A 16,648-nucleotide genomic window follows, 5' to 3' on the forward strand; every position below is an offset into this window, starting at 1 on the left:
AAGCTCCCTCCAGCCTCAAAACATGCCACAGTACAGGAATGTATTGGGGGGGGGGGGGGGGGCGGTCTGGTGGAAAAGAAACACTCCTCATGTGAGTCTTGGTCTGACCTCCTTCTGCAGCAGGAGCATATCATGAATTCCATCCATGGCCACACATTCACACGTGCTTGTTAGATGGAAGAATGACAACTATGTGCTCATTTTGTTTCACTGTGGAACCAAAAAGGCCTTGCGTTTTTTTTGTTTTTTTTTATATATCACAATACAATAATGATGTAGACAACAATGAGTTGGCAATGCAGTAATCTACATCAATGTCTAGTCTACGCTATCCATTAGGGATCCTTTTGATAGTTAAATGTTCTTTGAAATTATGATTATTTTAAAACATCAATACTTCTTCACTTACCCACAAAGAATATAGCCTCAGCGCTGGGATTACCTCAAATCTGAGAGGATTTTAATTTCCCAATCCTGTGCCTTGTGTTTAACGAGTTTAATAAACATGTTCACGGAGGGTAAAACTTTTTTGTTTGTTTTTCTCGCCACTGCAGCCTTTTCTTTCTGAAGCTTTCTTGTTGGTGTGGGTGACTTGGGCACACTCTGGACCGCAAACTCCGCCAGAGTTTGAATATGTGAGTGCATGAATAATGTAACCATTGTGAAGCGTCTTTGAGTGTCCAAAAAAAGTGCCATATAAATCTGATCCATTATTATTATTGTAAATAATTTTTGGTTTCCGTGAATGGGTTCGTACAACATACAAGATTAGAAGGTGCATCTCAATATATTAGCACAACATGGAAAAGTTATTTATTTCACTTGTACAATTTTAAATGTTAAACTCAAACTAGATATACCGGTACATTTACTTCATTCAGAGAGAAAGTCTTCATGATTTTACTTTTTGTCATTTTGATTATTCTAGTTCACAGTTAATGAATACCCCAAATTCACAATTTGATGAAATTAGAATTTGAATCAAGAAAAACAAAATCTAAATGATTTTTTTCACCCTTGTGTTTGAATGAACTTTATGATTAAGTTTTTTGGGGGAAGCACCTGTACATGACGTTTCAGTGAATTTGTTTGTTTATATTAATTTGCTCCTCTGTCGTAAGATAAATAAGTTACCCAAAATGTGGCCATGATTGTATATTTGTTATTATGAGTTGTTTCTGAATTCCTTTAAAATGTATTATACCCTAGTGTGAATTGTTTGCTTCAGAATGTTTGTGAAGGGTTGTTTTAATTTTATTTCCGGTATTATAAATGCGGGAAGTCAAAATGTTTATGTTTCATTTATTTTCTCCTAAAAATAAATTGCATTGTGAATTCTCATGGCCAGGCCATGAGAGTGCCATAAATTTAACATCTCATATACTTGATTAAGTATTTAAGAGGTTGAGCATTTGCATCTGTACATACTATTGCCTTTATATTTTGTAAGATACAATATTTGTATGAAAAACACTTCGGAATAAATGGAATAAATGGAATAAATAAATAAAACTATGGAATAAATATGAAACCATAAAATTAAAAACAGTAACTACTGTACTGCAATAACTGAGCATGCTTTCTTGTGCCACGTGACCACATATTCTTACTTTGCTGTGCAAACTAGTTAATCGTGTGCCATTTATAGCATCGAAATGTTATGATTACAAAAAATCTCGGTATTAAAAAAAAAACACTTAACTGATCGTGAATTTTAAAAAAAACACTCAAATGAAAAACAGTAAGGATGGCAGTCATTTTTTAAATATTTCTTTCCACAATGTCTATTGGGTTACAACAATATCCTTGGTTCCTTAAAAAGAGAAAAGTCATCATTAAAATAAATAAATAAATACAAATCATTATTAATATTAGTTACAGTATGTTCCACCAACATGCACGCACCTGTTCTCTTGACCAAATCTCGCGAGGTAAAAGGTAAAAGCAACGCGCAACTTTGTCTCCATCTGGCGTTGCAAAACGATATAGCCAAACAAACGTTTTACTCGATAATTATTACCTTTCCAAGTTATTTTATCGTCCCCAAAAAATCTTCCCAAGCTTCCTGATAGATTCTGACTCACGGTAACAGGGTATGATTAGATGATAAGATGATTCGAATCACAAATCTGGTTACATCATTTCTTCTTTGCCGCAGAGAGAAGGTAATTTTAGTCGTTACATTTTTTTGCGGGGGAACTTACTTTGACTTTCATGTACGTAATTGCTTCTATATACATGGTTTTTATTTGTGTTAGTGTGTGTGTGTTGTTTGCTTTTTGAGTCTATAGTTAGTGGTAAAAGATGGCTAACGCTTAATTAGCTGGTTAGCTAGGCTAACGTCACGTGAGCTAGTTCTTCTTAGCAACTTCCGAAATGTTTGGTGTGTCTAACGTTGCCACACTGTTAAAAACAAAAAGGAAAAAATAACCCATTTAATTCAAATAACTAATTTTCGTTATGTTTTGTCCTTTTATTACCAAAAGTTCATAAAATGCTCACGCTCTGTCATCTACCAACTGAATTTTTGTCTGTCTGTCTGTCTGTCTAGGTTTTCTAACATGGACAGGAACAGAAAGAAGGTGGCTTTTAAAATATCAAAGCGTCAAAGAGTTTTCACTCCGACTCTATTTGCCCGTCAAAGAGATGTAAAACGCACTCCTGGCAAAGTGTTGCCTAAAGCAGATTTGCCTATCAGCGACTCCCCAGGATCAATCAGCTTTGGTGATCTGAGTCTCAACACCCCTAAGAGGAAATCCCAGACGTCTCTTGATGCGGTTTCCTCCCAAAGCAAAGCTGACCTCAGGAAGCGCGCCAGGAATTGTTTTGAAATGTTCACATCCCAGGTAAATTTGTGCAGTTTGTCATCCCGATGAATAAAGATGTTTATTTTGCAATTCATTTCACAATGGCAGACAATGGAAGATGAGTAGTACCGTCTTATTGTTGGTCATTTCACAGGACACCAACCAGCAGGAGTCTACACAAGGCGATATAGATATATCCCCTCACCCCTCTCATGTTTTCAAAAAGAAAAAGGAAAGGACGCCAGAGGAAGGCTTGAAGGCAATCTACAAAATGGCATTATCTGCAGCTATAGGTAGCAGGGGATTGATAAGCAACCCTACAAAAATGAGCAATGACACCAGTTTCCAGTCTCTGCCCCCTGCAAGCCCCCAGGTGACAACTGAAGAAGACAGTCAGGCTTCGTTCTCAAGTGATTGCTGCTGGTCGCCACAACCGAAGATCAGTGAAGATCAGCGCTCAACTTCTCGGCCTGTTGTGGTTTCGGTTGGCCAAGGAGATGACGCAGTGCCTGGAGTGGACACAAGGGTAAGTCTCAATTAATCAATAGAAACTGGTTATTTTTATTGTGCTATGCAGTGCTCGTCATAAAAGAGCAGCTCCCAACAGATTTAGGTTAGAAAACCTTTAGTGTAAGTTCCGAGTTCAAAGTGGTAAGAACGTCTGCCTGACTGTTGTGAAATAATAAAAATAACACCAAAGGCCAAAGAGGTTAACATAAAATACAAAGGTAGGTAAATAAATAAAATTAAAAGATACACATTTCGGTCTTAAGCAGCAAAATCTACCCTTTTTTATCCATCTCAAAGGGCAGCCATTTTGCCACTTGTCAACTGAAAATTACATCACTTTCGCTCAGGGAACAACTGAACACGGCTCACCTTTAAAAACGTTTTTTTTTTTTTAGTTTAGTCATGTGATATTCACAAGCTAAGCCGTGATTGGTCGCTACCTGAGCTTTGAGTGACTGTGATGTCATTTTCAGTCTATAGCAGGTGGCAAAATGGCCGCCCCCGAGATGTTTAAAAATGGGTGCTTTATTCATATTCCATGAACGCAATATTAATATTAAGACTAGTGGGGGTTGCATAGCGCATATTATTGTAAAAAAAAAAGAAGAAAAAAATAAGAAAAGATAGGATGACTTCTTCTTTAACTCATTCACTGCCATTGACGCTAATTATTTTTTTCCAGTTTTGTTAACAAGAGTATGAAAACCTAGAAAAAACGTATTGTACATTTAGAACAGATATAAAATTTGTGATTAATCGTGAGTTAACTATTGAAGTCATGCGATTAATTACAATGAAAAAAATTAATCGCCTGACGCCCCTAATTTTTAATAATCTTTTCTTAAAAAAAAAAGATTATTAAAAAAAAATGTCTAGGTTTTCATACTCTTGTTAACAAAAGTGGAAAAAAATATTAAACTAATAGAAATAGTTAAAATTAATTTTTGACGTTTATAGGCGTCAATGGCAGTGAATGAGTTAATCATATTTACAATTTCTTATGTACCTGTGGATGAAACGAAAGCATGTGGTAAACATTTTCATGAGCCATGCGCATGTCACAGAGCCCGTTCTTTCAATATATATTTTGACACCACTAAAATGTGTATGCATACAGTATAAGATATGTCAAACTGATATGCAACATATGTTAAAGTGATGTATCATTAAAGTGTCAATATTATCGTCTTTCAGGGCATTCTGTTGGAAAACGTTAGAAAAGATCCTTATTACTCCCAAGAAAACGACTCTGCCTCAGTGTTTGAACCGCAAGCTCAAGACATTGAGTCTTCCCTCCATGCTCTTGAGTTTATTCCAGATTCCCTGTCTTACGGCATGACTCCTCGGAATTACCCATCCAACAGCTGCGTGAGCCCGCCAGTGAATTACAACTTTTGTGACACATCTCCCTTTTCATCTCCGAGCGAATGCAGTGAGGATTTAAAGAGGCCTTTCCTCATGTCCCAACAGTCCTACAAGCAGCAAGAAGACAGAAGTCCTTCAGCAGTGGCCAGAGAGGCCCGCACGACTCTAAACCCCAAGACCCTAGACTTCCCCGACCCTTTTGCTCTGCCGCTACGTTCAGACAGTAAAGGAAGTACCTCCACAGCCACACGCAGACGGTCATATGCCGGCTCTTCCATCCATTCCCCCCGTTACTCATTTCAACATGATAGCGCACCTAAACCGAGACAGTCCATGGGCAACACTCAACCCCCTTGGTCAAGTTACCCCTACAACGCCGGCGGCTTCATAGACACGCACTGCCATCTTGACATGCTCTTCGGAAAACTGCGCTTCCGTGGCTCCTTCGGCCGTTTCCGAAGTCTGTACCGCAGCAGCTTTCCGACGGAGTTTCAAGGCTGCATCGCCGACTTCTGCAACCCACGGCTCATGTCCAAGGAAGCCCTGTGGGAGGATCTCCTGAACGAGGACATGGTCTGGGGGGCTTTTGGGTGCCACCCACACTTTGCTCACGAGTACTCAAGTGTCAATGAACGCAGCATACTGAAAGCCATGGGCCATCCAAAAGCCGTGGCGTTTGGCGAGATGGGTTTGGACTACTCTCATAAAAACAGCACAAGTGTCTGCAAGCAAAAAGAGGTAGGGTTGGGATTACGCAATACCAGTCAGAATTGAACGAAGCTTTAGCGTTCTCATGGTTGGGTGTCTTGATCGAAGGTGTTCGAGCGGCAGCTGCAATGGGCAGTGAGCATGAACAAGCCTCTGCTCCTCCACTGCAGGGATGCGGATGACGACTTGATGACCATCCTGAAGAAGTGCGTCCCCAGAGATTACAAAATTCACAGGTGTGTTTTCATGTTATTGTTGGCCACCTACTTCGGGGGTGTCCAAAATCCAGTCTCGGGGCTGTTTTCAGACTTTAATTATTATCATTGCCCCATTGCTTATTTTAAAGACAAATCAAATAATAAATGGCTTGCAACAGAAAGTTAGGGCTTGTTAACTGTTGGAGGATGTCACACTTTAAATGATCAAACACAATTATTTAATTACATTTAGCGTGCTGCACAAACACAAGCTGAAGTCGCCGTCCTATTTTCCTGTATGTAGCCCTCAGCGGAAAGCTCTGGGCGCCGGCAACGACATCGACACAATCCTATCCTGCCTTTTCTATCCTGATGCTTGGATTTGATTTTGGTGTTTTAGGCACTGTTTTACAAACAGCTATCCGGTGATCGCACCCTTCCTGGAAGCGTTCCCCAACATGTACGTGGGCTTTACAGCCTTGATCACCTATTCCAAAGCCACGGAGGCCCGAGACGCTGTCGGCAAGATCCCTCTAGACCGCATTGTGTTGGAGACAGATGCACCATATTTCCTGCCAAGAGTGGTATGTAGTTTATGTGTTTAATTACTAACAACGCATCATCAACTGTAAGTATTGTCGGTCGTCATTCCTCATCAAGTGTATACCATTGTTGTTACTCTTTAGCAGAGGTTACATGACATTTCTTCCATTCTGATAGGTTAAAAAAGACCTCTGCAGATTTTCCCATCCGGGACTGGCCATCCATACCCTCCAGGAGCTGAGTCTGCTGAAGGGGGAAGACATGCCCACCGTGCTCGCCACCATCCGAAACAATACCACTCAGCTTTACGGCATCTGAGCGCGAGAGCTCATGTTGCCGAATGTTACGAAAGTCAGCGTTGTTGAAGTTGCTCACTTCATATTTTGAGTTTGATATGTACAGTATAATGTACATTTGTGGAGGTGCATGCTGTCATATTATAAGCAGTTGCTATAGTGTTGTGGTGTTATTGGTTTAACATGTTTTATGTGGTCTGTTTTGCTTTGGTTTGTAAGCTTGCCAAATAAATGAAACTCTTTAGTTTCTGCAGTTTTGTTTTAGAAGCACTTGTGTCCTCAGTATAGTAAGATACAGAAGAGGACCAGCAAAACATATTTAAGCCGCATGATTGGGGAGCTGAAGTAGCTCTGAAGGACGAGCACATTTCCACTGAGAGGTTCATTTGGAGTGCTTTTTATTTTGATCAGACAAAGTATTTTAAGTGACATGGACGGCTCTGACTCGTGGCAGACAGCATGGAGTGTGCTGTTCCCAGTTGCTCAATAAATACAATCCCAACATGTCGGTCAGACACACACTTTTGGTCCGGATGCAACAGATGTGCCCAATGCATGTGGCAGCACATCCACTTCTGCTCTTGATTTGTCTGCTCCTTCTGCTCCAGGCGCAAACAGCTTTTCTGTGTTCGTTGAAGAACATTGACTTTTCCGGTTTGTTTTTAAGCAACATGGGGTAATTGATTTCCATGTGTTTTAGTGCAGTAGAATCGAACCGTTTGTCACAAAAATCCAAAGCAACAGACACATTGCACACTTATTCTTTTCCTGCAATGTTTGTTGCATTAATTTAGCCATTTCTTTCCCTCCTTTCTAGTATAGTACTGTATTTTTTTTCTTCATTTAATGTATATCAATAATTGATGTGTTGTAAATATTGAAATACTTAATATTAATAGAAGATTAGAACTAGGATAACGACCATGTAGCTATAAAATACAAAAATAACAAATTTGAAATAAATGATTGGTCTATTTTTAATTATAAATAATAGCATATAATATAGTATTATTGTACTATCAAAATTGCCTATTTTACATACACATTGGAATGTTATCTTTTAATCTATAATGAGTTTTAAAATCAGTATTCATCCAAATTAATGGCGCAGGATGAAAAACAGCGTGTGTATTTGATAAGTGTGGCCACGAGTGGGCGGTATTGTAACATTTACTATACTAGCAAAATGGTAGAAGAAGGTTAGCAGAGGTTTATGTCAGGCTACGAATAATGTCTCCAAATTTTGTGGCGAAAAGATTTTAAAATGGACAAAAAGAAGAGACCGTTTGACGTGACTGCCTCTTCGGTAAGTTGCACCTTTAGCAAACATAATATCGACGTCGCGCGACGCTAAATGTCGCTAGAAACCTAGCTAACGTTAGCCAACATGCTAGTTTGCTAGCATTACTTTACATTGATTTGCGTAGCTTATCGTTTTAAGTTGTTTCTTGAACACGCATGGTTTATTATAGCTGGTGGACCTTAAAGCTGAGCTATACAGAAAGCAGGAGCAATTCAAACAGCAGAGACTTGGCCAAGAAAGTGCTGGCACTGGACATAAACCAAAACCCAAAGTCAAGGTACGTTAAATGTACATTTGAACTTTTCCATGTTAAAACGTGCTGTCAACTCAATTTGTTTCTGTATCCACCATGTAGAAACCAAATGTCTGGGTCAAGCAAAATTCTGGAGTTTCGGCAAGAGCTGAGAAAGATGCAGAGCAGTTGGCTGAGGAACAGAGGAGCCTTGATAATGCAAAGTAGGTGGTCAATACTGTACTGAAAGCCCTAAAACTGTCATGAATACGTTTTGTTATTATCAGGAGCAAGCTGGAGGAGAAAGCCAAACTCTACGAACAGATGACTAAAGGACATTTTCCAGGTCAGATATGAATTACATGCCACTAACTGTATGTGTGATTTAAAATTGTGCGTCATGGTATCAACCTTGTTGTTAGATGAAGAAACAGAGGGGTTGTACCTGGTGGATTTTGCTCAGAAAATCATTGATAAAAGAAGAGAAACACACATACAGAAGGATGCAGACAGTGAGGAGGAGGAAAGAGCCAGATTGTCCCCTGTTCCCCCTCCTCAGAACCCAGATGAAGAATGGTAATACTCATTTTCACGTGGTTGACACTTGGTTTGCTTCTATGAATATAGTGCTGACTAGTGAAGTCATCAGAAGTAAATTGGTGTACCTTGTTTTGCTGTAGGGTCGACTTTGTGGACGCTTTGGGACGATCCCGAAGGTGTATGAAGAAAGACCTGCCGGATTTTGTGAAAATGGATCGCGATTTCAAAGGAAATGGGTAATCAAATACAGTTGCAAATTTTTTTCATAATGGATTTGTGATCTGAGCGTGTATTTGTTCTATGTAGAAACATGCCAGCTGACTTGCTGTCAGAAGACATGCGCAGAGAGCTGCAGAGGCAAGAGTGGGAGCGAGAAGAGGAGGAAGCCATGAAGAAGCCTGTTGGACCCGTCCACTACGAGAACATTAGGGCTCAAGGTTAGCTCTTGTTGGGGCTCCCCTGATTAGGAGCGTAAATCATCACCTTCACTTTGGTGCTTTTGTGTCATTTCGCAGAGGCTCGGGAGCTTGGCGTGGGCTACTTTGCCTTCTCTCATGATGAGGAGAATCGCAGAAAGCAGAGGGAGACTCTGGACATGCTCAGGGACCAGGTGAGCTGTTAATTTAAATAAAACTTATACTTCAGTAAGTCAGTACAATAAAAAATTTTTTAGAGACAATACAATTTTGTATTTACAACCCTTTTTTTCCTTTAAATTGTATTTTTTATTTATTTATATTTTTTAAATATTATTATTTTTCTATGGTTGATAGCTTGTGTCATGATAGACTTCCTTATCACAAACACGCCACCCGCAAAGCAGACGTGGCATCAGTAAAGTTGAAGGTTACGCATGAAAAAGAAAGCATAAAAGCTGGTTAATACAGTATAAAATATGTATCATTTTTTTCAGGGAATTATTATTATTAAAGGTCTTAATTATGAATGAGATGTCCCAAATTTGATTGAAGTGAAAAGGCCTTAAGTCTTATATTTGACTGCCGAGACACTTACTATCCATTGTTTTGTTATTACACTCTTCATATTACATTTTTACAAAATAGTAACAATGCCCCCCCCCCCCCCCCAAAAAAAGAAAGAAAAAAAGCCTGTGGTGTTCCCCTGAAGAAGCTGACCATCCATATTATTTTTTTTAGACAACTGACCAGCGGAGCAAGAGGGAGCGACTGAAAGAGAAGAAGAAGGCCATCCTGCAGGCCCGGTTGGCCAAAATAAAGCAGAGGAAGCGGCAGGCCAAGGGAGGTGTTGCAGAGGAAGAGCAGCTCAATGAGGAGGATGAAGGTCGAAATCCACCACAATATTACATTCTACTTTCTTTGTTTCATTTGGTAAAATATCTGCTTGTGTGATTATGGTGACTTTGTAGATGAGGATGAGGCTGCGCCCTCACCACCACCTCAGGATCCACTAGAGGTCAGCAGAGTGAAGAAAGTGGAAGTGGAGATTCAGGAAAGAAGGGACACCAAACCTGGAGTCCCTCATGTCCGAGAGTGGGACAGAGGCAAAGGTACATTTGTGTAAAGGAGTCATAGAAATCCAATAATAGCGGTAAACAAAATATGTTAACAAAACTACATTTCACTTTCTCCAGGGTAAGAGAGGTTCACATACACACAGGGTTAAAAAACGGAAAGACCACATGAAATTTGACATTTCGCAGGGGGAAAAAAGCTAATTACCATCAGAAACATCCGTATCAAAATGTATTAGAATTTCTGTCCCCTGTCTGACAATTCAACTCACGTGTCTTTCTGACTTTGTTTTTATTCAAGAGTCCATGTTTGGTGAGTGGAAAAGCCGGCGTCAGTCAGAGAGAGATTCCGAGTTTGCACCTCCCTCCGCGTACTTTACCGACCAGAAGCGCCCGAGACCCGCAAAGACTCAAATGCCAGAGAAGAAAAATCTCCCAAAGTCCTTTCCATGGACACAAGGCCCAGGTGGGAGCATTGAGAGCCAGGACGACGATCCAGGCCCTCCCCCCGAAGCTGCCCCCTCACATCCCCCGCCGCCACAAAATCCCCCAGTCCAGCCACAGCCTCCGCCGCCATGTCGCCCTCCAGCTCCCCCCTCCAACCTCCAGTACCCCCCTCCTCCTTTTTACCCTCCATTTGCTCCTCCACACTATATGTGCCCACCTTACCCATTTCCTCACTTCCCCCCACTCTACCAAAACCAATATCCGCCTCAGTGTCCGCCTCCGATGCCGAGCCAATTCCAGCCCCAGGTGCACCCCCAACCCACTGTGCCCGACCAGGCCAACCTGCCACCCAAACCCACAGAGCCCAGCCAGCCTCAGGCACCCCCCCAACCAAAAGAGCCCGAACAGCCGCAGCAGTCACCTCACGGCCCAGACCAAAGTCTGGATGACATGCTGTCCTTCTACAGGAACGCCACCTGATACTTGAGTGTAGAAAAAGGAGGGGAAAAAAGGTAAATTCTCATATAAAATGTACAACTGTGACACACATGAGGAGGACTTTTGGCACATTTGACCCCTTTAGGCCATCTAGGGTCAATGGTAATTTCATTGACATTTCTGTGGTTCAAATATTTAATAAATAGACTGATTTGACATTTTTGTGACTTGGTTCATTTTGAGAATACAAATTCAGGATGTCTTCATTTACGCTTTGTATTTTATTTAGGAGGTGCACGGGCACAATACAATGAAATCCAATAAGAACGTACAAATTATAGGGCAAAAGTTTTGAACCATCAACACCACTGCAAATAACACAGATGTTGCCAATGTTCCAGATCAGGCCTGCAAGTGTGTGACTACTAAAACAACAACCACTAGATGGTGCTGCTGCTATCATTACTGCAGTACTGTAGTTAAAAAAAACTTTCAGTACAAGCAATCAACCCCGATCCAACGGTAGTGCCCCCCGGCCCCCCACCGTATATATATAATATACATATTGGTTAAACTCCCACACCTTTTTTTTTTTGGACTTGATTTTGCTTTAGATAAATTAACTGCAAGCAGGCAATGTACATGCCAACAGCAAATGATGTCAGCTTGCTGACAAGGTGGACAACGACAGGGTGGACATTTTTTTAAGCTAATATGGTAGCATTTAATGACCACGTGGTGAATCTTCACTTGACATTATTCAGTTAGCAAGCTGACTACTGTTTAACAAACCAATTTCTAATATTGGGAAGGTTTTTATATCAATTGATATTTCACAATGACAGAGTGGACAACATCCGACTGCACGTGATGAAAATGAATGAATGAATTAAATTAGTAAAAAAGTCCAACAACTATCAATTGTTTTAGCCTCCATTGAAGAAAGACAAAATACTGGTAGTAATGTCACTGAAAACATCGAAAGGGTTCTTAAAGGAACAGTAACCCCCATAATGAGAGGGTGGACAGTGATTTGTGCACGTTTGGCCACTTGTAATTTGACCTCAGATGAATTATTCTGCTCCATTTTCATGACGACAAGGTGATGAACACCAAATGTACTTTATAGTGGTATTGACCCATTAGCAATGTTACACTGGCAACAAAAAAACACATCACGCTAGTGTGATTTTCACTTTTTTCCCCCGATTGTCTCAATAAAAGAACATTGTCCGCCATGCAACTTCCACATACAGCACACAATAGAAATGGCACTCTGCAGCCACTTCAGTCAACCATTAATGAACCCATTGAAGCGATAGTCCACCATGCCCTCAAGTGGCGGCCTGCTGACTGGCCACTTTAGTGCATCAAGTGACTTTTTTTTTTTTTTAACGCACAGACCCCCTCCCCTCCACGCCCTCCCTCTCATAGCGCCACTATACTGATAAATGATGTCAGCGCATGAATGTGTCACTTTAATCCAACCAAGACTTCCTGCTGTTTTCATAATGGAAAAAAGGAGAAAAAAAAGACTGTCAGCATGCGGAAGCCTCTCGGGACGCAATGTCCACTGCTGTTTGTATAATGATCATTTTTACTGCGTTAATTTAATCATGTTTTAGCAGCTCTATGCGAGTTGGCGCCTGTCATATTGATTCCCGTCTGATGACTATTAAATATTAAAATGGGGGTGATGGTTGCTACAAATTGTTTGACATTTTGGGATATTGGACTTGAATGAAGTATCTTGAAGTCTGCACATGACTTTATTCAGATCTGACAAAAAATACTTGAACTTAATGTTGTAACTATTGGCTTTCTTTAAGAGACCGTCTCATAATATCCCGGGGCGCTTTTGTAAATGTGTTTGTTGCCTCAATATGCTTGATTTAACCAGTTGAGTCTTAATGACCTATTATCCCTAATGGCACTTTCCGTATACCCTCCACTTGTTTTTATGGCCATGGCTTGCAATTCAAGGAGGAATCCTAAATTGTTCCAAAAAGCTCATAATGTATTTTTGTCTTCAATTGGCTGCCTTGTAAAATTGTGTTTCTTCTTTAGGTTTGACACACTTGTCCGCGGTCCTCAGGTAACTTTCCCCAGGTTAACAATTTATGGCTTTGATTTCCACTTTCAGTTTGTTAAGTTCACTTCCTGGACGGGCCATTAAAGTGCAGCATCGTTAAAGTGCCCTCAGGCTTAATTAAAAAAACCTCGCCGTCGAAGGCCTTGTTTGAGTTTGAACCATGACAAAGTATCCCTGAAACAAGTCACACGACACACTTTGAACAGGTTGCGTGTGATGAGCCGTGTATGTCCAGCGTCCCATAGTGACATTTAACATTTATATTGACACCTTTTTATATGATTGCTCTACATTACAATATTGCAGTTTATGGCAATTTATAGATCAATCCACATGGGTTATTGAACTGAATTGTTGTCCGACAGTGCAAGCGCAAAAGTGGAGAGAGGATTCATCGAAGCTATTCATTCGGTGAATGGAAATGTTGGTCAGTGGGCAAAACTGCTGCTTTTGGTTTGCTGGTTGCTTTTCCAAAAGAATCGATTTGAATGGATGCAAATAAAGAGTAACTTCACACACAAAAAAAGTGTTCAAAATGACACAGCATGTCCATGTGAGAGGTGTGGCGCTACTTTGTAGGGGTGTGCAAAAAAATCGATTCTCATTTAGTACGATTCAGAATCGATTTTAAATGTCCCAAAATCGATTTTATTTAAATTATTTGATGCTGTCTTGCCTTTGTCTGTGTGTGCCTTTATTTGGAGCGCTGTTCATGTTGTACCCGAATTGGCCACTTAGGGGCAGTGTGGTTCCACACGTTCTAATACACTGTTGAGAGTAGAGAGTAGAAGGAAAAAGTTTATTTTTTTTGCAGTGTGGAGCCGTTCTTTTGAGTGATAAAAGTGCCGCGAGTAGCGCGCTAATTAGCATTAGCGAGTCAGCCTGGAGTAGATCATTACAATTCCTTGCACATCAATAGATTGAAGCAAAAATCATTGTCAATCAAAAATCGTTCCTAATCGAAAATCGATTCTGAATCGAATCGCAGACCCAAAAATCGGAATCCAATCCAATCGCGAGACATTCAAAGATTCCCACCCCTACTACTTTGTGTGAAGTCTCCAGGGTGGCGTTTCTATACTAATACGTGGGCCTCCTTCCTTCTCTTCCAGCACATTAGCCGGCCAATGTTGACACCGCATGGCCGCCCCTAACGGCCTTGTCAATTGCGCTCGTGTTGCAAAGGGGAGCCAAAGGAAAAAAAGGAAATAAAGTGGCACGGGGTTGTGTGTGCTGGAAAGTGCCCAGCATGCTCGCTGCCCGCTGTGAACAGATGCAGCAACGAGCCATCCAAGTATTCTTTGACATTAAGCCTGATTCCGCATGTCGGACCTCTGGGGGTCCTTTGTTTTTATATACTAATTACTCACACTGTACTGGTCTTGAAACTACACACTTTTTGGACACTTGCGGGGCAGTGATCTTCTATACAGTGCTGGAGTTCTAGCGCGCTAGACTTCCATTTTAGCTAGCATCAAATAGCAAAAGTTCATTTGAACTATTTCAATTAGTTTAACATTTTTCCACTTTTGTTAACAAGAGTATGAAAACTTAGAATTTTTTTTTATTGTATATTTAGAACATATATCAAGTTTGTGATTAATCGTGAGTTAACTAGTGAAGTCATGCGATTAATTACAAAAAAAATTAATCGCCTGACGCTCCTAATTTTTAATAATCTTTTCTTCTTTTTTTTCCTTCTTTTTTTTAAGTAATTATTTTTTAATGTTTTTCTTTCTTTTTTTTAAAGAAAAGATTATTAAAAATTATGGGCGTCAGGCAATTTTTTAATCATAGTTAATCACATGACTTCACTAGTTAACTAACAATTAATCACAAATTTGATATCTGTTCTAAATGTACAATAAAAAAAAATCTCGGTTTTCATACTCTTGTTAACAAAAGTGAGAAAAAAATGTAAACTAATAGAAATAGTTCAAATGAATTTTTGACGTCTATAGTAGCCGTCAATGGCAGTGAGTGAGTTAAAGAGCCTTCACTTAAATGAGTCCAAATTAACTGACCAAAATTTGAGGCTAATTGAATACATTCCCATCCTAATATTGTGTTCTCTGCTCATTATGCCGCGTGTGCCTTTTAACTGTTTGATGCCTGTTCTAAGAAAAACACTATTACTACTGCTACACCTGGAGTTTTCCCACACAAAGCAGGGGTATTTTCTTGCGCGTCACACTGTCAATCTTATTTTTTTTTTACGCTTTTCCTTTGTAAGAAGATATGCCATTGTACGCTTGACCTGGCGGAGCACAAACAACCTCCCAGCTGTGCTTTTTTTCTGTGAAGGCCAACTAAATTTAGACTGCTGTTTTCAGGTCTCCTATTGGTTTAGTAAATTATCGTCAACAGAATTTCAGTAAACAGCAGTGCCCTCCTATTCTGTTGAAAAAAAAGAAGAAGAAAAAAAGCAACAAATACAGTGGTGCAAAAGATACAACTTTTTCCAGATATGACCTGTGGTTCTGTTTTGACTGTGAGCAATAATACTGTTAAGCTTTACTTCTGTATTATACTGCCTTGAGGTGACCAAAGTGTGCACACCAGGAGCAACACAATGGTCATTGAATTGAAGCAAAAATATGTTTGCATAAAGTCTCTTAATATTCTACTTAATCATGTCAATACGTCACTTTTTTTTCATAGCACATTATTCAAGAGTGCTATTTTTCCTGAGTAACAAAAACGATCTGACTTTTTTATTTCGTGGTGGAGGCAGGAACAGATGAATGGCATTGCCAATGTCCATTCATTTCAATGGGTGATGTTACAACTTCTAAGCTCGTATGTAAGATGAAACTTATATCTCAAGGCGCCACTGTATAGCGACTTTATGCAAATGCTGGAGCACCAGCAAAATTCATTGGCAGCTCACTCACAGCCATGTTTTCAGATTCAAGTAGATAAAGGTTTTGCATAGACCCAACTATTTCTCTACAAACATTTAAAAGTATTTTTTTCACTTTATGACCCCCCCCCCACCCCCCCCCCCCCCTATAATGTAATGTAAGGCCACTAGGGTCCATTGGTATCTTTTAAGGTGACTGACTACTGCTCCTTCCACTCTCCCCTGCTCCCGTTTGAGTGAAAAACAGCAAAACAGTGGCAGGAAGGAATATATCAAGATGGAGTTCCTTTTTTAAGCCTTTCTTATTGTTTCACCTCCGAGCGGTTGAGAGGAGGAGACGCGCCCCTCCCTCGCCACGACGCAAACAGGAGACACTCGGACAAGACGGGCCACCTTTTATCTCGCCGTCTTAGCATCATCGTGTTTGTTAAACACACGTAGCGACAATTTATTAGGTACACTTGCACCATCTAATGACCTACAATTCGACACGGAATGTTATTTACCGTCGATGGATCTAAAATTTGAGGAAAACCGCAATCTCCGTAAAAATGTATTTCTCTGAAAAAGTAACCATGACATAAATCATATACATTTGATCGCAGCCATACATTTTTTACCTGCAGAATGACAAAAACTGCGATAAGCCACTTTAATTCTCAGTGGCTCAATTGTCGAAAATGGCTTTTTAGAAGCACACTTTTGCTTGCCTCTATGTACTATTTTTCTAGTGGCATATGAAACCTAACCTTAAAAATATGATTATGATAAAAAAAAATTCTCAAGATCCACATCTTGTTATTATTATTATTTTT

The 16,648-nt window shown here is 40.1% G+C and overlaps 2 protein-coding genes across 2 annotated transcripts; both read left to right on the top strand.

The window, feature by feature from the left end:
• Positions 1-1,932: 1,932 nt before the first annotated feature.
• Positions 1,933-6,670, top strand: tatdn2 (TatD DNase domain containing 2). The gene is made up of 7 exons (XM_086087796.1): positions 1,933-2,165; positions 2,552-2,846; positions 2,962-3,333; positions 4,512-5,420; positions 5,499-5,626; positions 5,988-6,171; positions 6,308-6,670. Exons 2-7 carry the CDS (start codon positions 2,562-2,564, stop codon positions 6,446-6,448), a joined length of 2,019 nt encoding a protein of 672 aa, XP_085943922.1. The 5' UTR covers positions 1,933-2,165; positions 2,552-2,561; the 3' UTR covers positions 6,449-6,670.
• Positions 6,671-7,461: 791 nt separating this feature from the next.
• Positions 7,462-11,096, top strand: ccdc174 (coiled-coil domain containing 174). The gene is made up of 11 exons (XM_086087797.1): positions 7,462-7,732; positions 7,899-8,006; positions 8,085-8,185; positions 8,249-8,307; positions 8,384-8,537; positions 8,642-8,737; positions 8,808-8,938; positions 9,017-9,111; positions 9,659-9,803; positions 9,889-10,029; positions 10,295-11,096. Exons 1-11 carry the CDS (start codon positions 7,691-7,693, stop codon positions 10,918-10,920), a joined length of 1,698 nt encoding a protein of 565 aa, XP_085943923.1. The 5' UTR covers positions 7,462-7,690; the 3' UTR covers positions 10,921-11,096.
• Positions 11,097-16,648: the final 5,552 nt, after the last annotated feature.

Source organism: Leptonotus elevatus, chromosome 10, assembly GCF_054856555.1.
Source record: "Leptonotus elevatus isolate MCC_2025b chromosome 10, RoL_Lele_1.0, whole genome shotgun sequence".
Taxonomy (NCBI): Eukaryota; Metazoa; Chordata; class Actinopteri; order Syngnathiformes; family Syngnathidae; genus Leptonotus; species Leptonotus elevatus.

Bases quoted from the DNA above. Each gene is read 5' to 3' on its own strand.
- tatdn2 (XM_086087796.1), top strand. From the start codon at position 2,562: ATGGACAGGAACAGAAAGAAGGTGGCTTTTAAAATATCAAAGCGTCAA. The intron at 2,847-2,961 runs GTAAATTTGTGC...GTCATTTCACAG, and splicing joins TTGAAATGTTCACATCCCAG to GACACCAACCAGCAGGAGTC. The intron at 3,334-4,511 runs GTAAGTCTCAAT...ATCGTCTTTCAG, and splicing joins TGCCTGGAGTGGACACAAGG to GGCATTCTGTTGGAAAACGT.
- ccdc174 (XM_086087797.1), top strand. From the start codon at position 7,691: ATGGACAAAAAGAAGAGACCGTTTGACGTGACTGCCTCTTCG. The intron at 8,939-9,016 runs GTTAGCTCTTGT...GTCATTTCGCAG, and splicing joins CGAGAACATTAGGGCTCAAG to AGGCTCGGGAGCTTGGCGTG. The intron at 10,030-10,294 runs GTACATTTGTGT...TTTTTATTCAAG, and splicing joins AGAGTGGGACAGAGGCAAAG to AGTCCATGTTTGGTGAGTGG.